The sequence below is a fragment of the Quercus suber genome, unplaced genomic scaffold (genome assembly GCF_002906115.3).
Source record: "Quercus suber isolate HL8 unplaced genomic scaffold, Cork oak 2.0 scaffold_408, whole genome shotgun sequence".
Classification (NCBI taxonomy): Eukaryota; Viridiplantae; Streptophyta; class Magnoliopsida; order Fagales; family Fagaceae; genus Quercus; species Quercus suber.
The window spans coordinates 90,407-105,372 of record NW_027069859.1 but is presented as its reverse complement, the minus strand read 5'-3'; the positions used below and the strand labels follow the sequence as shown (position 1 = coordinate 105,372).

General features: G+C 33.2%; 2 protein-coding genes and 1 pseudogene across 2 annotated transcripts; 2 read left to right on the top strand and 1 right to left on the bottom strand.

The window, feature by feature from the left end:
* The first annotated feature begins 1,340 nt into the window (after positions 1-1,340).
* LOC112038871 (tropinone reductase homolog At2g29260, chloroplastic-like) lies at positions 1,341-2,782 on the top strand (annotated as a pseudogene).
* Positions 2,783-2,842: 60 nt separating this feature from the next.
* LOC112038883 (tropinone reductase homolog At5g06060-like) lies at positions 2,843-6,932 on the top strand. The gene is made up of 5 exons (XM_065761367.1): positions 2,843-3,592; positions 3,739-3,946; positions 5,707-5,923; positions 6,057-6,163; positions 6,516-6,932. Exons 2-5 carry the CDS (start codon positions 3,902-3,904, stop codon positions 6,702-6,704), a joined length of 558 nt encoding a protein of 185 aa, XP_065617439.1. The 5' UTR covers positions 2,843-3,592; positions 3,739-3,901; the 3' UTR covers positions 6,705-6,932.
* Positions 6,933-7,465: 533 nt separating this feature from the next.
* Positions 7,466-11,100, bottom strand: LOC112038885 (tropinone reductase homolog At1g07440). The gene is made up of 5 exons (XM_024071722.2): positions 10,877-11,100; positions 9,411-9,618; positions 8,944-9,163; positions 8,729-8,835; positions 7,466-7,955 (listed from the first exon to the last, which is right to left on the bottom strand). Exons 1-5 carry the CDS (start codon positions 10,963-10,965, stop codon positions 7,770-7,772), a joined length of 810 nt encoding a protein of 269 aa, XP_023927490.1. The 5' UTR covers positions 10,966-11,100; the 3' UTR covers positions 7,466-7,769.
* Positions 11,101-14,966: the final 3,866 nt, after the last annotated feature.

Below are 14,966 nucleotides of genomic sequence, written 5' to 3'. Positions count from 1 at the left end.
GATAATAAAGATTTAAAAGATGAATAAACACAAAAACACACTTGAAACTTGATTAAATTGGTGTTCGAGGAAATAAACTATGGACTGAACTACTGTTCTTGAAAGCTAATACAATCCTTAGTGTTACAGTAAATCTTCTTCTTCTTTCTTTTTCTATTTTCTCCGATCCCCCCCTTATGAAAGGTCTTTTACATTTATATAGTTTCCTTTTATACCATCTTGATCGTACACTTGTTAATCATCTAAGTATTCACTCGAGTATATGTCCCATCAGACATCTTCTTTCATTCTCTATGAGTGGTGGTAGCTGAAATTGCACTGTTAAGGGGTCTTCTCCACAAAAATGCAGCTAGAAAAGTTGTTGTAGTGTATTTAATGCGGTGGTAGCAGCTTTTCACTTGTAGATATTTCCGTATTCTTATTACCTTTGTATGTGCCTAAAGTTCATCCTTATCGTTAGAACTTCTTAGAAGGTCACCTAAATTGCCCAAGTACTTGCTTGACTGATATTCATTCTATCTGAGAAGGATAACCTCCTCGGACTATATTCCTCCATCCTTTCCTTGCGCGATCCTCCATTCTGGGGCTTCTTCTAATCTTTTACTCATCTTCGAACGTATCCACATCCTCGAATAGGGTCTAAGGCCCAATATACGAATTTGGGCTTTTATCCCTACACTTATTAATTTTGTATTTCATTTAGGGATTTTTAATAAATCAATTTGGTAACCATCAAACATAGAAAAAAAATTTAAGAGAAAAATCTTTGTTTGGAGTAAGAAAGTGAATGAATCTTATATGCTAAAAACTCGAAGTTAGATACTTTGCTAAAATACAAAGTTTAATTAAGGATTTCCCATATGATTTTATTATTTCCCAAAATAGAACAAATGAACAAGGAAGATGGACAATGACTTTAAATTAAACTTAACACCTAATTAGATTTTTTTTTAAATTTTTTAATTTGATTATTGAGGATTTGAACTTGATTGAAAACATCATTATTATTTGTTTTTAAATTAATGAACTATTAGTGAAACTTATTAATTTAGGCATTAGTTTTGTCTAATTTTCCAAGTAATTAAGAAGAGATTAAATATATTATAAATAGTATCTTGGGCCAAAAATAAAGAATAATGAAGTATACACCATAATTGTGATATTCTATCAATTAAAAAAAAGAAAACCTCTTGAACATCAAAAGACTTTACCCGTCGGACTTCTTACACTGCTGCCTGCTTGGAACTGGGTTGGCCGCTGCTGGAATGTCCCAGACTCTCATTCCACCGTCACTCTCTTCTTCAACTCTCTCTGAAAGTCTAACCTCCTAAACCCACCCTCTCCATTCTTCTCAAACCCCAACTTTCGTCACCGGTGGCACTCGCGGAATCGGGTACATATTTTTACATACATAGATAAAAAGAAGTCTTGGAATTGATTTTCTTTTCCTCTTTGGTTTGTGAGAAGTGAGAAATTAATTATATTGTGAACTGGGAATTGGGTTTTGGTTTTTCTACTTTTTAGGAATGCTATTGGGGAGGAATTGGTGGGGTTTGGAGCCAGAGTGCACACCTATTGTCGGAATGAGAGTGAACTTGATGGGTGCTTGAATGAATGGGATAATTTGGGTTTTGTGGTTACTGGGTCAGTCTGTGACGTGTCAGTTCGTGCTCAGCGAGAGGAGCTTATGAGCACTGTGTCCACTTTGTTTTGATGGGAAGCTCAACATCCTCGTAAGCTTCTTCATTTCCTCATTTTTTACATACAAAAACATTGAATTTTTGGCAAAATTTGCTCTATAGCTTAATTTTAGAAACTTTTTAGAAGAATTGCATATAGACAAAGTTATTTAGTTATAGAGCAAGAGTTCCAAAAAATATGGTACATAACTAAATAACTTTGCTTGTGTGCTGTTCTTCTAAATTTTTTCTAAAAACGTGCTATTTGGCAAATTTTGCCGCGTTTCTTGTTTACTGAACTGGAAGACTGGCTTGTTTTTGAACCGTAGATAAATAATGCCGAGAGAAACATACGGATACCGGTAGTGGATTTCACAGCTGCAGAATTTTCTACTCTCATGGCAACCAATTTTGAATCTGTTTTCCATATTTCTCAACTTGCTTATCCAAAGCATTGTATTCACCTCCTCTGTATCTATGTCTGCTCAGGGAGCTACCAAAGGTAATTTACCTATCAGCTGAATGTATCCATGTTCCTATGAATTTTAAACTCGAGAAGCTTATAAAGAAATTTTGTTTATTTGTGATTCCAGGAGCAATTAATCAACTTACTAAAACTTTGGCTTGTGAGTGGGCGAAAGACAACATAAGAAATAATGCTGTTGCACCTTGGTACATCAGAACCTCAATGGTGGAGTAAAATACAATCATTTAAGGGGAGTAAAATATTTTTTGAAAAGAAGCATTTCTTATTAGATTTGCTGCCTAAGCGCTACTGTGTTAAAGTTCTAGGTTACCAAACAGAAATTGCTCTACTAGTATCCACATTTTAAAATTATGTTCAATACTTAAGCTTCTCTGTCATCGTATGCACGGCATCTGCACCATAGTAAGTTCAAAGTTTAAAACATTAGTACTTGCACTAATTGATGTATTGCACTTATAAAGGCTTAAGCCCAGTTCAGTACAACAATCAAACTTGACCTTCAGTCTTTTTTTGTTGTAGGTGCTTAGCAACAAAGAATACCTAGAAGAGGTGTATTCTCGAACACCTCTTTGGTGTCTTGTGGCATTCCTTTGCTTACCTGCATCATCCTACATCACTGGGCAGATTGTTTGTGTTGACGGAGGGATGTGTGTAAATGGTTTCTACCCAAGACATAACTAGAAGTGGCAACTTAGCCATATTCCTCATTTGCTCTTGCTATTCTTTGACCCCATTCAGTCTAACCTCCACTATAAATAACATAATCTTGCATTCCCATGCTTGTCTTTTGGAGTGCTGCAATTGAACTTTGTTTTTTTCTTCCTAATTATTGTTCTTTGTATATTTAATAGTATTTTTTTTTTTCTGTCCTAACAGCTGTATTACTCTTTGACCTTTCCCAGTTGTTTTATTACAATATTTTTTGTAATTATGAAGTGATTCGAACTGACGAGTGAGAAGAAATTGTAACATCAGATCGGCTAGTTGAAGAATTTTATTTATTTATTTATTTTGTGTGTATTACCATAAAGAAACACTTTCTAAGTTAACAATCACTTGAAATGCTTGGAGGGAAGGTGCATCAACAATTTAAATTAATATATACCTAGCTAAATCCTTCTGACCTTTTTTTGGCTTATGCTAAAACTTTTATATTTATTGTTTTTATCTAACTTCCTGTTTTTTTTTCTGTTTTGAGTAATTGCACTGGGCTGAATTTCTTAGTTATAATCAATAAAGGGGGAGAAAACATTGTAATCATTACACTATAACTCATTTGAGCTACTGGAAGTACATTGAAATCGATAGATCAAGGAGAGATCAAGATGGGGGATAACATGGTGCAGGCAGGGAGTAGGCGCAGAGATGATAGATGGTCACTTCTGGGAATGACTGCTCTTGTTACTGGTGGAACACAAGGAATTGGGTCTCTCTCTCTCTCTCTCTCTCAAGTTAATTACTTCATGGATTTTCATTTTTAAAGAACTCTGCCTCTATGGGGCCTGTGGCTGCAGAGTACTAATCTTATAAAAACTAGTAAAGGCTTATTGCAATGTTTTGTAATTATGTCAGGCATGCTGTTGTGGAGGAATTGGCAGGGCTAGGTGCAAAAGTACATACATGCTCAAGGAATGAAGCCAATCTCAATGCATGCTTACATGATTGGGAGAAGAAGGGTTTTGAAGTCACAGGTTCAGTTTGTGATGTGATGTCTTCAGGTGAATGAGTCAAGCTGATGGACACAGTATCCTCAGTGTTTAGCAGGAGACTTAATATACTTGTAAGTCTCAATTCAGTTCTGTTTAATTTTATTTTATTTTTTGATGTGTTTAGTTTAATTCATTGCATTCTTCATAGCAATTTTAGCATCACAAGATTGTAATGTAACAATGAATCATTACTGCTGTTGTGGGACTGGAACAGAAGTGAGGTTATTGATGGAATTCATTTAAGTGTAATCATTCTGGACAACCATGACAGAAAAAAATGGGATTGCAACAGAAAATAGTTTCCAGATATTGTTAAATGTTTTTTTTTTTTTTTTGCCATTCCATTGTACCCTCTCGTATTCCATTCCTTTGTGTGACCAACACCACCATCACCACTACCATCGCCATCACACTATCACTACTGACACCTCTGCCACTACCATCATTATTGCACCACCTCTTCTTCTGTCACCACCACCTCCATCGCCACTGTACCTAAATGAAATAATAATAATTTTTGCGAGGTAAATGACATAAAATGTTATTTGGATCATTTTCAGTTTATTTGGATCATTTTCAGAGTTGCTACACAAGAAAACAAGTCATTTTGTAATGAAACAAACAAATTGCAGACTAGAGGAATTTAAAGCAAGTAGATAATTCTGGCAGCTGGTTATTGGGAGGGATTCCCAGATCATAGTTAAATTACTTTTCTGAAAGATGAGAAATCATTTTCCTGTATCTTTCTAGCTTGGACTTAGCAGCCTCTTATAAACAATAAAAACCCAATATTCAGCCCTCAAAAAAAAGACCAATAAATTGAGCTTATCTATACCGATTTTCAAAGATTGTAACTACAAATGAGGTTTAGGGAGTAGTTAATTCTTGGAACTGGTTGAAGAGATGGAGTTGCGGATCATAAGGAAGTTACTTTCTGAAAGATTGGAAACTTTTTTCCTGTAGCTTTCTAGCTTAAACTGTGCAGCTTTTTAGGTGAAATAAAACCCTATATTAGCCACCAAAAAAAATAAAAATAAATAAATAAATAAAATTGAGCTTATCTATAACAACATTTAAAGATAGTTAGGACATCAAAATCATCACTTGCCACATTAGAACACAGTGGAGTCTAATGTGAATTAGCATCGAATTGTAGTTTCCTCTGTTATGTTCTTGCTAAAATTAGGGGTAAAGTTGCCTACCATTGACCTTCTTAGACCTCGCAAAGGTGGGAGGCTGTTGCGTTGCGTGTGACATTTATGTATTTACTAAAATAATTTTTCCATGTTATGTTATTTGGGTTCCCCAAATTTTTTTGCTTGTATATGGCTTTGTGTATTTTGAACATCATATTTATAAATAATTGTTTAACCAGCCTCCACTATACCATTGCCAATGAGCACTAGCTTAACTAGCAGCTCCTTCCTTTGCAAGTACTAGGTGGAGGGTAAAGTCATGGGTTCAATACTCATAGTCAATGGGTATGTGCATAACTTACCAATAAAATAAAAACATTTACTATACCATCGATATCATTGTTTTTAGTTTGAGAAGAATAAAGGACCATGCAGGGTTCTGGTATAAACAAATTGCAATTGCATATCTTGAATCATTCTTTCCATCCTAATTCTGGTAGCCTGAACCCCTGAGCAGGACAGTTTTTTGCTTAGCTAGTTGCATAAATTAAATTTAGAAAACTTCATATTTGTGAATTTTCCAAAGGAGTTTCTCATACCAATGTTTCTTATAGAAATGTTCACAGCTACTCTTGGAATGGCTTTCTTTCTTGTGAACCTTTAAAATCCTGTTCTTACTAAATTTTTGATCCTAGATAAACAATGTGGGGACAAACATCTGGAAACCGACTGTAGATTACACGGCTGAAGAATTCTCTACTGTTATGACTATCAATCTTGAATCTGCTTACCATTTATGCCAGCTGGCACATCTTCTTTTGAAAGCATCAGGAGTAGGAAGCATTGTTTGTATTTCTTCTATTGCTGGTGTGGTGGCACTAAATGTTGGATCTATTTATGGTGCAAGTAAAGGTAATTTACTTATGTAATTTAAATTTTTATTTTTTCGATTTGATCTGTTAAAAAAATGTGCCTATTATTTAAACCTTATAGATTTTTAGACTTTTAAATTCTAACACTAGTCTCTTTTTTTCTCTCTATGCAGGAGCAATAAACCAACTAACTAAAGATTTGGCATGTGGGTGGGCAAAAGACAATATTAGGAGTAATTGTGTAGCACCTTGGTTTATTAGAACCCCCTTGGTTGAAGCTGTAAGGCTGTAGCACCCTTTCACCATGCTTGTGCATTCATTGAATGTGTTTTTCACTGTTCTGTGTGCAGTTAATCTTTATCATGTTCTATTTATTTGGGCCACGTGCAAGTCATATGTAGAGTTAAAAAATGACAGAAATGTGTGGGCGTGCGTAAGCATGCACGCAACGGTGCACGACATTTACATCTGAAATAGAAATGGAACTCCTAGGGTTTAATTCTTAAAAACATTTTTTGAAGAAGTTAGGATGTCGCTGAGACTTGGACAGCTCACTAAGTTAAAAATAATTCTGTATTCATTTAAATGATATGAAATAAGTCCTTTATGCAAATTTTTTGTTACTATTGCAGGCTCTCAATGACGAGCAATTTTCGAAATCAGTAAACGCAAGAACTCCTCTTGGACGCCCTGGAGAGCCAAAGGAGGTCTCGTCCCTTGTGGCATTCCTTTGCCTACCCGCATCCTCTTACATAACCGGGCAGATTATTTGTGTGGATGGAGGGGTGACAGTGAGTGGCTTCCTCCCAAAACATGACTGACAATAAACGTCAATCTCCTTATGATTTTTAAATGAGAAATTTCCATATGTTCTCTTCTGTGTTGTGTGTCCTTACTTCTGGTTTGTAAAAGTGGCATTTTAAATTCCATACAATGTGAACTGGATGAGGGTGAGAGATAGATTTCTTACCGTCCTGCTCTAATTATCTTGCCAATGGGAGAAAGAAAAGGATAAAATGCCAAGCTTTTCTTCCATGTGGTTTTGTGAATTTCTAAGGGTCCTCTAACATCACTTCGTAAGGTGACTTTGGTTCAGCTTCTTGTAATTGTTATTTTTGAATGAAAAAAAAAAATGCTGAACCAAATAGGCACTAAGTCTATTTATCCTTCAGGTTAGTGCTTCATTAACAGGGACGGAACCAAAAATTTCTTCTGTGGACCCGCAGTCCTAAAATGCAGTTGGATGAATTTCAAAATCCAACACACACACACGCACATATAGACATATGCATGTACGTGTAGGTACATAACGTGTTTGCTAAAAATTTCGTACTTTGCGAAAGGTGATTAAACTAATATTACAGGGAAATTCTTGATTCAATTTCTTAGATTTTTTATACTACAGTCCTTATAAAATTGAGAATTCATAGTTGATCCCAAAATATATGGACTAAGATTTTGTTTAATTGACCCTTGATCAACATCCTAGCTCAGGTTATATTAAAAATGATCTTATGTATATGCAGATTCCCTCATATAGAATATGAGCTTTCTAATCATTTGAGACCTATACCCTTCGAGAGAGAGAATAAAAGATATAAATTTAAGAATACAAGATAACCATAACCATGTAGATGAATATACAATAATTTTAGAAAATGCCAAGGAGAGAGGTTGTGCATCCCACTTACTACAATCCTTTCTTTTCTTTTATTTTCCTTTTTTTATTTTTAATTACGGAAAGCACTAATTAACTATATTTATTTATTTTTCCTTGCATAAAAATAGTTGTAGTCATGCCAATATTCATGGGTTTACAAACATGCCTTGTTGCAGTACCAAAAACATATTCCAACAATGTGTGTCTGAACATCATTTTCTGCTGCTCATGGTAAGCTGAAGCCATTTACAGTTATCCCTCCATCAACACAAATGGTCTGACCGGTTATGTAAGAAGCTGCAGGTAGGCATAGGAATGCCACCAAGGAAGAAACTTCCTTTGGCTCTCCAGCACGTCCGAGAGGGGTTTGAGAGATAACAGCCTCCAAAAAATTTGCATTTCTCGCTGAAAACTGCAAAAAGAAGAAAATATAAATTGTCATGGTTATCATGATTCATGTTAATTATTATTATTTTAAAATTTTAAGTTGGAACCTAACTTATGGCCTGTTTGGATGGAGGGGGGAAGGAGGGTAGTAAAGGATAGTAGAGTAGAGTTAACTAAAAATAAGCTAATTTTGTACTAAATCTACTCTACTCTATTCCCCCTCCATTTTCTTCAATCCAAATGGACCGTTAGATAATGACCTCTTTAAAGGAGTCAAGTATTACAGAATACTGCAGTAAGGTTAAATTCAGTCAATTGTTCACATTTCTTAGCATATGAAAAATTCAAACTTACAAGTGTTTGTTTATTGAAAGTGTGCATTGTACAACTCGTTTGGGAGGGGAGAAAGGACCGAAATGGAAATGAATGAAAAAAATAATTTTAAAATATTATTCCATTTTCTTGTTTATGAGTTTTAATGAAGTCCATTCTCTTGTTTGAGATTTTAGGTGAAAGAGAATAAAATGAGTATAAGGGAACACTTATTCCTCTCTATTCTCTCAAACTTCAAATTTTCATTTCTCTCAAAACTGGGAGAAATTTGAGAAAATAAATTAGATTTAATAAATTTTTTACTAAAATTTTCAAAATACACATATTTAGTCATTTATTTTAAAATAAGGGTCTAATAGTAATCTGAGCATAAAATGATTCAATTCATTTCTCTCTTTATTACTCTCAAACAATATTAGTTAAACACGGTTACTTAACAATCTTCACAAGCACTAGCACACTTACAGTTTCAGCCAGGGGAGTTTTGATATGCCATGGCGCAACTGAGTTACTCCTTATGTTATCCTTTGCCCACTCACATGCCAAATTTTTTGCGAGTTGATTCATCGCACCTTCAAATGAATATCAGACAAAAGCTGATCGCATTATTTGATGTTACAGCTAAAATTTATAACCCATAAGCTTGCAATAAAAAGTCAATTATAGTACAAAGAAATTACCTTTAGCTGCACCATATATAGTTGCTCCCTTATTTACGGCTACTACACCAGCAATCGAAGAAACGAAAACAATGCTTCCTGCTCCCGAAACTTTCAGAAGAGGATAAGCAAGTTGGCTCAAGTGATAAGCAGATTCAAGATTGGTAGACATGATAATTGAGAAATCTTCAGCTGTGTACTCCAAGGCTGGTTTTGCTCTGGTTGTTCCCACATTGTTTATCTAAAACCGGGTGACAAACTATTAATTGAATGTATTAACTGCAAAAGCACTAATGAAGCGGCTCTGACTAAGTAATATTCCAATGCCATTTGTATTGTTGATCAAGATTGATCTTCAAAAAATGATGCTGAATATTTTAGTATGGAAAAGAAGGTAAAATGATCATTTACACTTCATCAACATTGGAGTATGCTCTAAAATATATGCCATGCAAAACGCAGTGATGTAAAGGAAATAAAGGACCCACAAGGATGTCGAGTTTGCCATTAAACATAGACGAGACTGTGCTCATTAGCTCCTCTCGTTGGGTTCGAGAGGCTACATCACAGACTGAACCAGAGACTCGAAATCCCTTCATCTTCCACTCATGTAAACATTCATTGAGTTGAGCTTCGTTTCGAGAGCATGTATATACGGTAGCCCCCAGGCCTGCCAATTCTTCAACAACAGCATACCTAGCTAGTCACAACACATAGTAGTAAATAACAACAAATAAAAAGAATAACTGAATAATGTGTATTCTGTTGTATTTAGCGATTAAACTATACAAGGACATCATAAGTATTACTAAATCTAGGGTCTACTACAACATAGACATACTAATACACTAATACTTACCCAAATATATATATATATATATATAGACACACAATAGTGATAGTAAGATTGGCCTAAGACCACTTATATATGGATTTGGGTCGTTATAACTCTGATAGCAGAATTTCACAAAACAAAAGTTTAAACAGGAGGTTATATTATTTATTAAGTGTAGATACAGGGATTAAACTCTGGAAACAAATTAACCTTACAAAGAGGGATAAATGCTATTATGTCAGTAAATTATTGGCAAAACAGAAGGTTATATTTCATTTCAATATATATGAATTGACTAGTTTAGAATGATTATGACAACATGAGTAGAGTTATAAATAATTATTTTATTTCTGATAAGAAAATAAATAAATCTTTTTCGGGTTAAAGTCATATACCGTAGAGATAAAAATATAATCGATAGAAAGATCCTTCCTAATAACGGGTTGGATATTTTAGCCAAATAAATGAACAGATTTTACAAAGGGCTACCCCATCTAACATGGACGAGTAGCAACCATCTTTGATGTCAATAAATAAATAAATAAGTCGGCTTCAATTAAAGCTACAAAACTGTTTAAGGGAAAATGGGACAAGTTATATTATACATAATACAATCTTTTAAGTAATGAGGGACAATTACTTTTTTTTTTTTTTAAAACAAACACACACACACAAGGGAGAGAGAAAAATGAGTTATAATATAAAAGCACACCATAACTCCACTCAAAATTCATGGTAACTTTTAAAAGAGGATAGAGCAAGTTATCATGGCTTTTGAATGAAATTGTGGCGTGTTTCTGTGTTAGAATCCATTTTCTTCTTTCTTGCGTGTGTCGGTTTGTTTTTCTTTTTTTTTTTTTTTTTTTTTTTTAGAAAAACCTACAAAACCAAATACACAAACATAAAAATCCAACCAAAATAGTGAGGTGGCCTTTTTCCTCTCTTGCGTTTTTATCCCATCAACCTTTTTTTTATTTTTTATTTTTTATTATTATTTAAAATAATTGCTATAAATGTCACTTCACATGGCCATTTATTTATCTGTACATATAACTATGCAATAAGAACGCATTTCATGAGTTAAAAAAAAAAAAAAAGGGTTTTAGGCAGAGAAAGAACCCGATTCCTTTGGTTCCACCGGTAACAAGAGCGGTCATTCCATGAAGGGACCACCTGCTTTCTCTGTTAGCCATTTCTTGTCCTGCCATTTATCTTTTTGTCGCTACAGTGTTTGCTGTGTAAGTAGTAGTGTTTTCTACTTCTCCGAATGGGTTCTATTTATATTGGCCGTAGAGAAAATTTACTATGAAAGATGCATGTATCCAACGTTTGAGACTTCTACGTGATAAGGCGAAGATCGTCAATAGATGATAAGGCGGCACTAAGGTTGTCTCAACTACTGACATCACACATGACGTCTCTTTGCCCACAGTTTTTTTCCCAAAGAAGTTTACTTTTACGAATTTTCATCAGGACAAAGTTTCGGAATTAGTTTTAAAAGAAACACTTTCAAACTCTCGTAGAGTAAATAAAAAAATAAAAAAATAAAAAAATTAATATGGTTACATATTTTAAAAATTGAACAATTTAATTGCATGTTTTTCATGTTTTTAAGACACATGTTAAGTTTTATTCAAATCAGATATTATTTGTAATTTATTTGTTACTAGTTTGTAACTCTATGCATATACATAAATACACTTAAAGATATATAATAAGATGCATAATATAATTCCTATATATATAATTTAAATAATATTGAGAGTTATTTTTATATTTTGTTAATTCTTTAAAAAATTTTGTAAAGATATTATTAGGTATAAAATGTAAATTGTCCATGTTTTATTTATTTATTTATTGTGAAGCACTTTTTTTTTTCCTACGATTCATTTATTCTCTCCGCTTCACTTATTATTATACATATAGATTTGACTTATAATTTTTTTTATGCATAAGTTAAAATTACAAAAACTTGAAAATTAAACATTTAATTAATAATATAGTTATCAATGTTTGATCTTTTTAAAATTTTACAAATATAAAAGATATATAATAAAAAAATATAATCTAATATTAAATTTATCAAAATTCACATTTAATAAAAAGATATAAAAAAAAGTTTGAAAGTTTGAAGACAACTTTGTCTTTTGATCCATGGGATCTTTCAAATGAATCATTCAAAATTGGAAATTAAATATTACGAAACATTAAACTTTTATATCCCTGCCCAATGACGGTAAAGAAGTTGGATTTGGCCTTTTACCAAAAAAAAAAAAAAAAAAAAGTTGGCCTTGGCTTGGGAACTGGACCTTTGTGATGGCGACACGTGACATGTTGCCATCACAATTCACAATGGTCCATTGCACGGATTTGACCAGTTTTGCCTAAAGAAGTTTGAGACGTCTTTGGGATCTCACATTCTTTCAGGGCTGTGACTTCTGTATTTGTTCTATCTACAAATTTGAGTAATGCTACCGGCAACAATATTTAATTGTGTTTATATGGATCATAATTGGAATAACATTACTTCTAATTATTTGATGAATTATTGGATTATTTGATGAATTAATTTGCAGTTTCTACGTGTTCACTATTGCAATAGATAATCGAATATTTTTTTTTTAAAAAAAAACTAACATTAAATCATGGTTTTAACTTTTAATTGAAGAAATAACGAATTGAAGGTATTTGTTTATTTCCCAAACATAAAAGAGAAAATTGGTTGGTTTCAAAGATAAATGAGAAATTGTGAAATTTCTTATCTTTCATTGAGCAAAGTATACAAAAGGATTAACGAAAAATTTTACGAAGTTTATTCTCTTCTATTGTTTTGTAAAATCAATATTGTAATATGATATGAATGACGAAAATCAATCAATACAATCTTTGAACGGAAATTCTCTACCAAACAAAAAAAAAAAAATGATGCTGGGAAAAAAGTGTGAACATTGCTCATTTCCATTATCTAGTGGGATATAGAAAAGAGAGAATTTAATTAGTAAAAACTACAACCTGGAGGCATAAACAACATTTCCATCACAATATGTGGGTCAGAGTTGTAAGATTTATATATTGCAAGAAGAATGCTACATTTACCAAATGCATAAGATTTGTTATAATTTGACTGTGGCACTAAATTTTCTTGTCATTGGTTGAGACCTTACAAACCAGTTTGTTTTGTTCTTCCATTGTACAATAATTTTGTCTCATCACCTACGGTTATTCTAGGCAATTTGTACCATTAAATAATGGTCTGTTTGGATACTGCTTATTCTTTACTAAACTTAGTACATGATATTGTGTGTGATTTTGTTGTGGGCATCCAAGATTATATGTTCCTTGATTTTAATGCAAAATGTGTTTAATGTTTGAGTTTTTAGGACAAATTGATTGAAAAACTTGTTTTTGAAAGATCTGGGTTTGTTTTTTTTTTTTTAAATTTTAATCTCATACTCATGCATTTTATTCATGAAACACTGTGCTTTGAGGAGTTTCTACATTAAATAGCTATGTTTTTCAAAATTTTAAGTTTTCCAGATTTTCGATTGATCGAAGGCATTTCTCGACCGATCGAAAATGCAATAAAAATTTAGGTTTGAATCTGCCTGGCTCGATTGATCGAATTTAATTTTCAACCAATCGAAGCTAATTTTTGACCGAACGAAATTCAACCAGTGAGTGTTTTAAAAAGAAGTTTCTCATGTGCTCTTCATACTTTTCAAAACTTTTCAAACACTCTTTTCACTATTCTTCCTCGACTGATCCAATCTAAGCCATTTTTGTCGTTTTCTGCCTCAAATCTTTCAAGGGTTTTTGTCTTCAAGCTTGAGTAAGTCTCTTTTACCCCTTCTTTTTCATTAAAATCACACTTTTCATTAAAAATTTCAAACCACTCATTTTTTGGATTTGAGATAATTTCAATTGTTTTTAATCAAAATAAATCAATGGGTTTTTGTTCTTAGATGATATTAACATGATTCCCATGCATTAATTTGATTAATTTTGTGATTTGAGGAAAAATGAAATTTCTAGGGCTTGAAGCTTTGTGAAATTGGGCATTTTGTTCAATTGGACTAAAATTGATGAAACTGACAAGTGTAGTTGATTGATTATGTCATTATATGATGTTTTCTAACTAGTGTAATGATTAATTGATCAATTTGTTTTAATTTTTGGAATTGGTTTTTTCAAAATTTGGGGTTTTTGAACTGAAACTCTAAGTTCAAGTCAATTGATGGTTTATAAAGTAAAATTGAACAAATTTCAATGCATTAGAGAATGCATCATTTGTGCATTCATTTCATGCATCATATAGATTGTTATTTTCTATATTTTTTGTGCTCTAACCCTCTCTAATGCAGTCTGCCCTTGGTTTTTTTGTTTTTTTTCTTTGTTTTTTGTTTCTATCTTTCTTATCCAACCCTTAGCATCTGGTTAGAAAGACTAGAGCAAAGAAAACCTCCACTCTCTCTATCCCTACTTTTGAGAGTGATAGGTTTAGAACCGAGAAAAACCAAGAAAACTATGAGAAGCTTAACATCTTTAGGTCGGTTTAGGCTGAGTGTAAGGTCATATTAGATGAGTTAGATCCGGAGATACATAGGAACTTTAAGCGCAGGGGCTGGTTACCACTCTTAGAGGTAGAGCATCCTCCTCCGACTGCTTTGATTAGAGAGTTCTATTCGAACCTCTCTGTTCACTCCAATGATTCCAACACTTAGTATACGAGGAGTTGGATAAGGGGTGAAGAGTATATCATTACTCTTTTTGTAGTGACCACTCCTCTTGATGACATCATGTCTTTCATTACCAGTACTACCATTAGTTGGGGTACTGATCTTCATGTCACTTCTCATGAGCTTACTGAGATCAATTATTTGTTTTTCTAGATATTTTATCATTCTATTTGGCCTATCTCTCATCGTCACACTATTCCCATTAAGAGATGTGCATTTTTGTATGTCCAGATTACCGATGCTCCTATGAGATTTCCTACTCTTTTCATTCGATCTCTTGTTGAGGTTCATAGGAGTAGTACAAAATCTCATGGTCTTTTCTTTCCGGTTTTTATTCAAAGGATTCTTTTAGATTTAGGTTTAGAGGATTTTCTTGCATCTGAGCCTATACATATTATAACTCCTATAGGTGCCACCTTTCTTCGACAAAAAGCAGCTCAGTTGAAAGCTAGCTCTAAACACCCTAGAGTTGA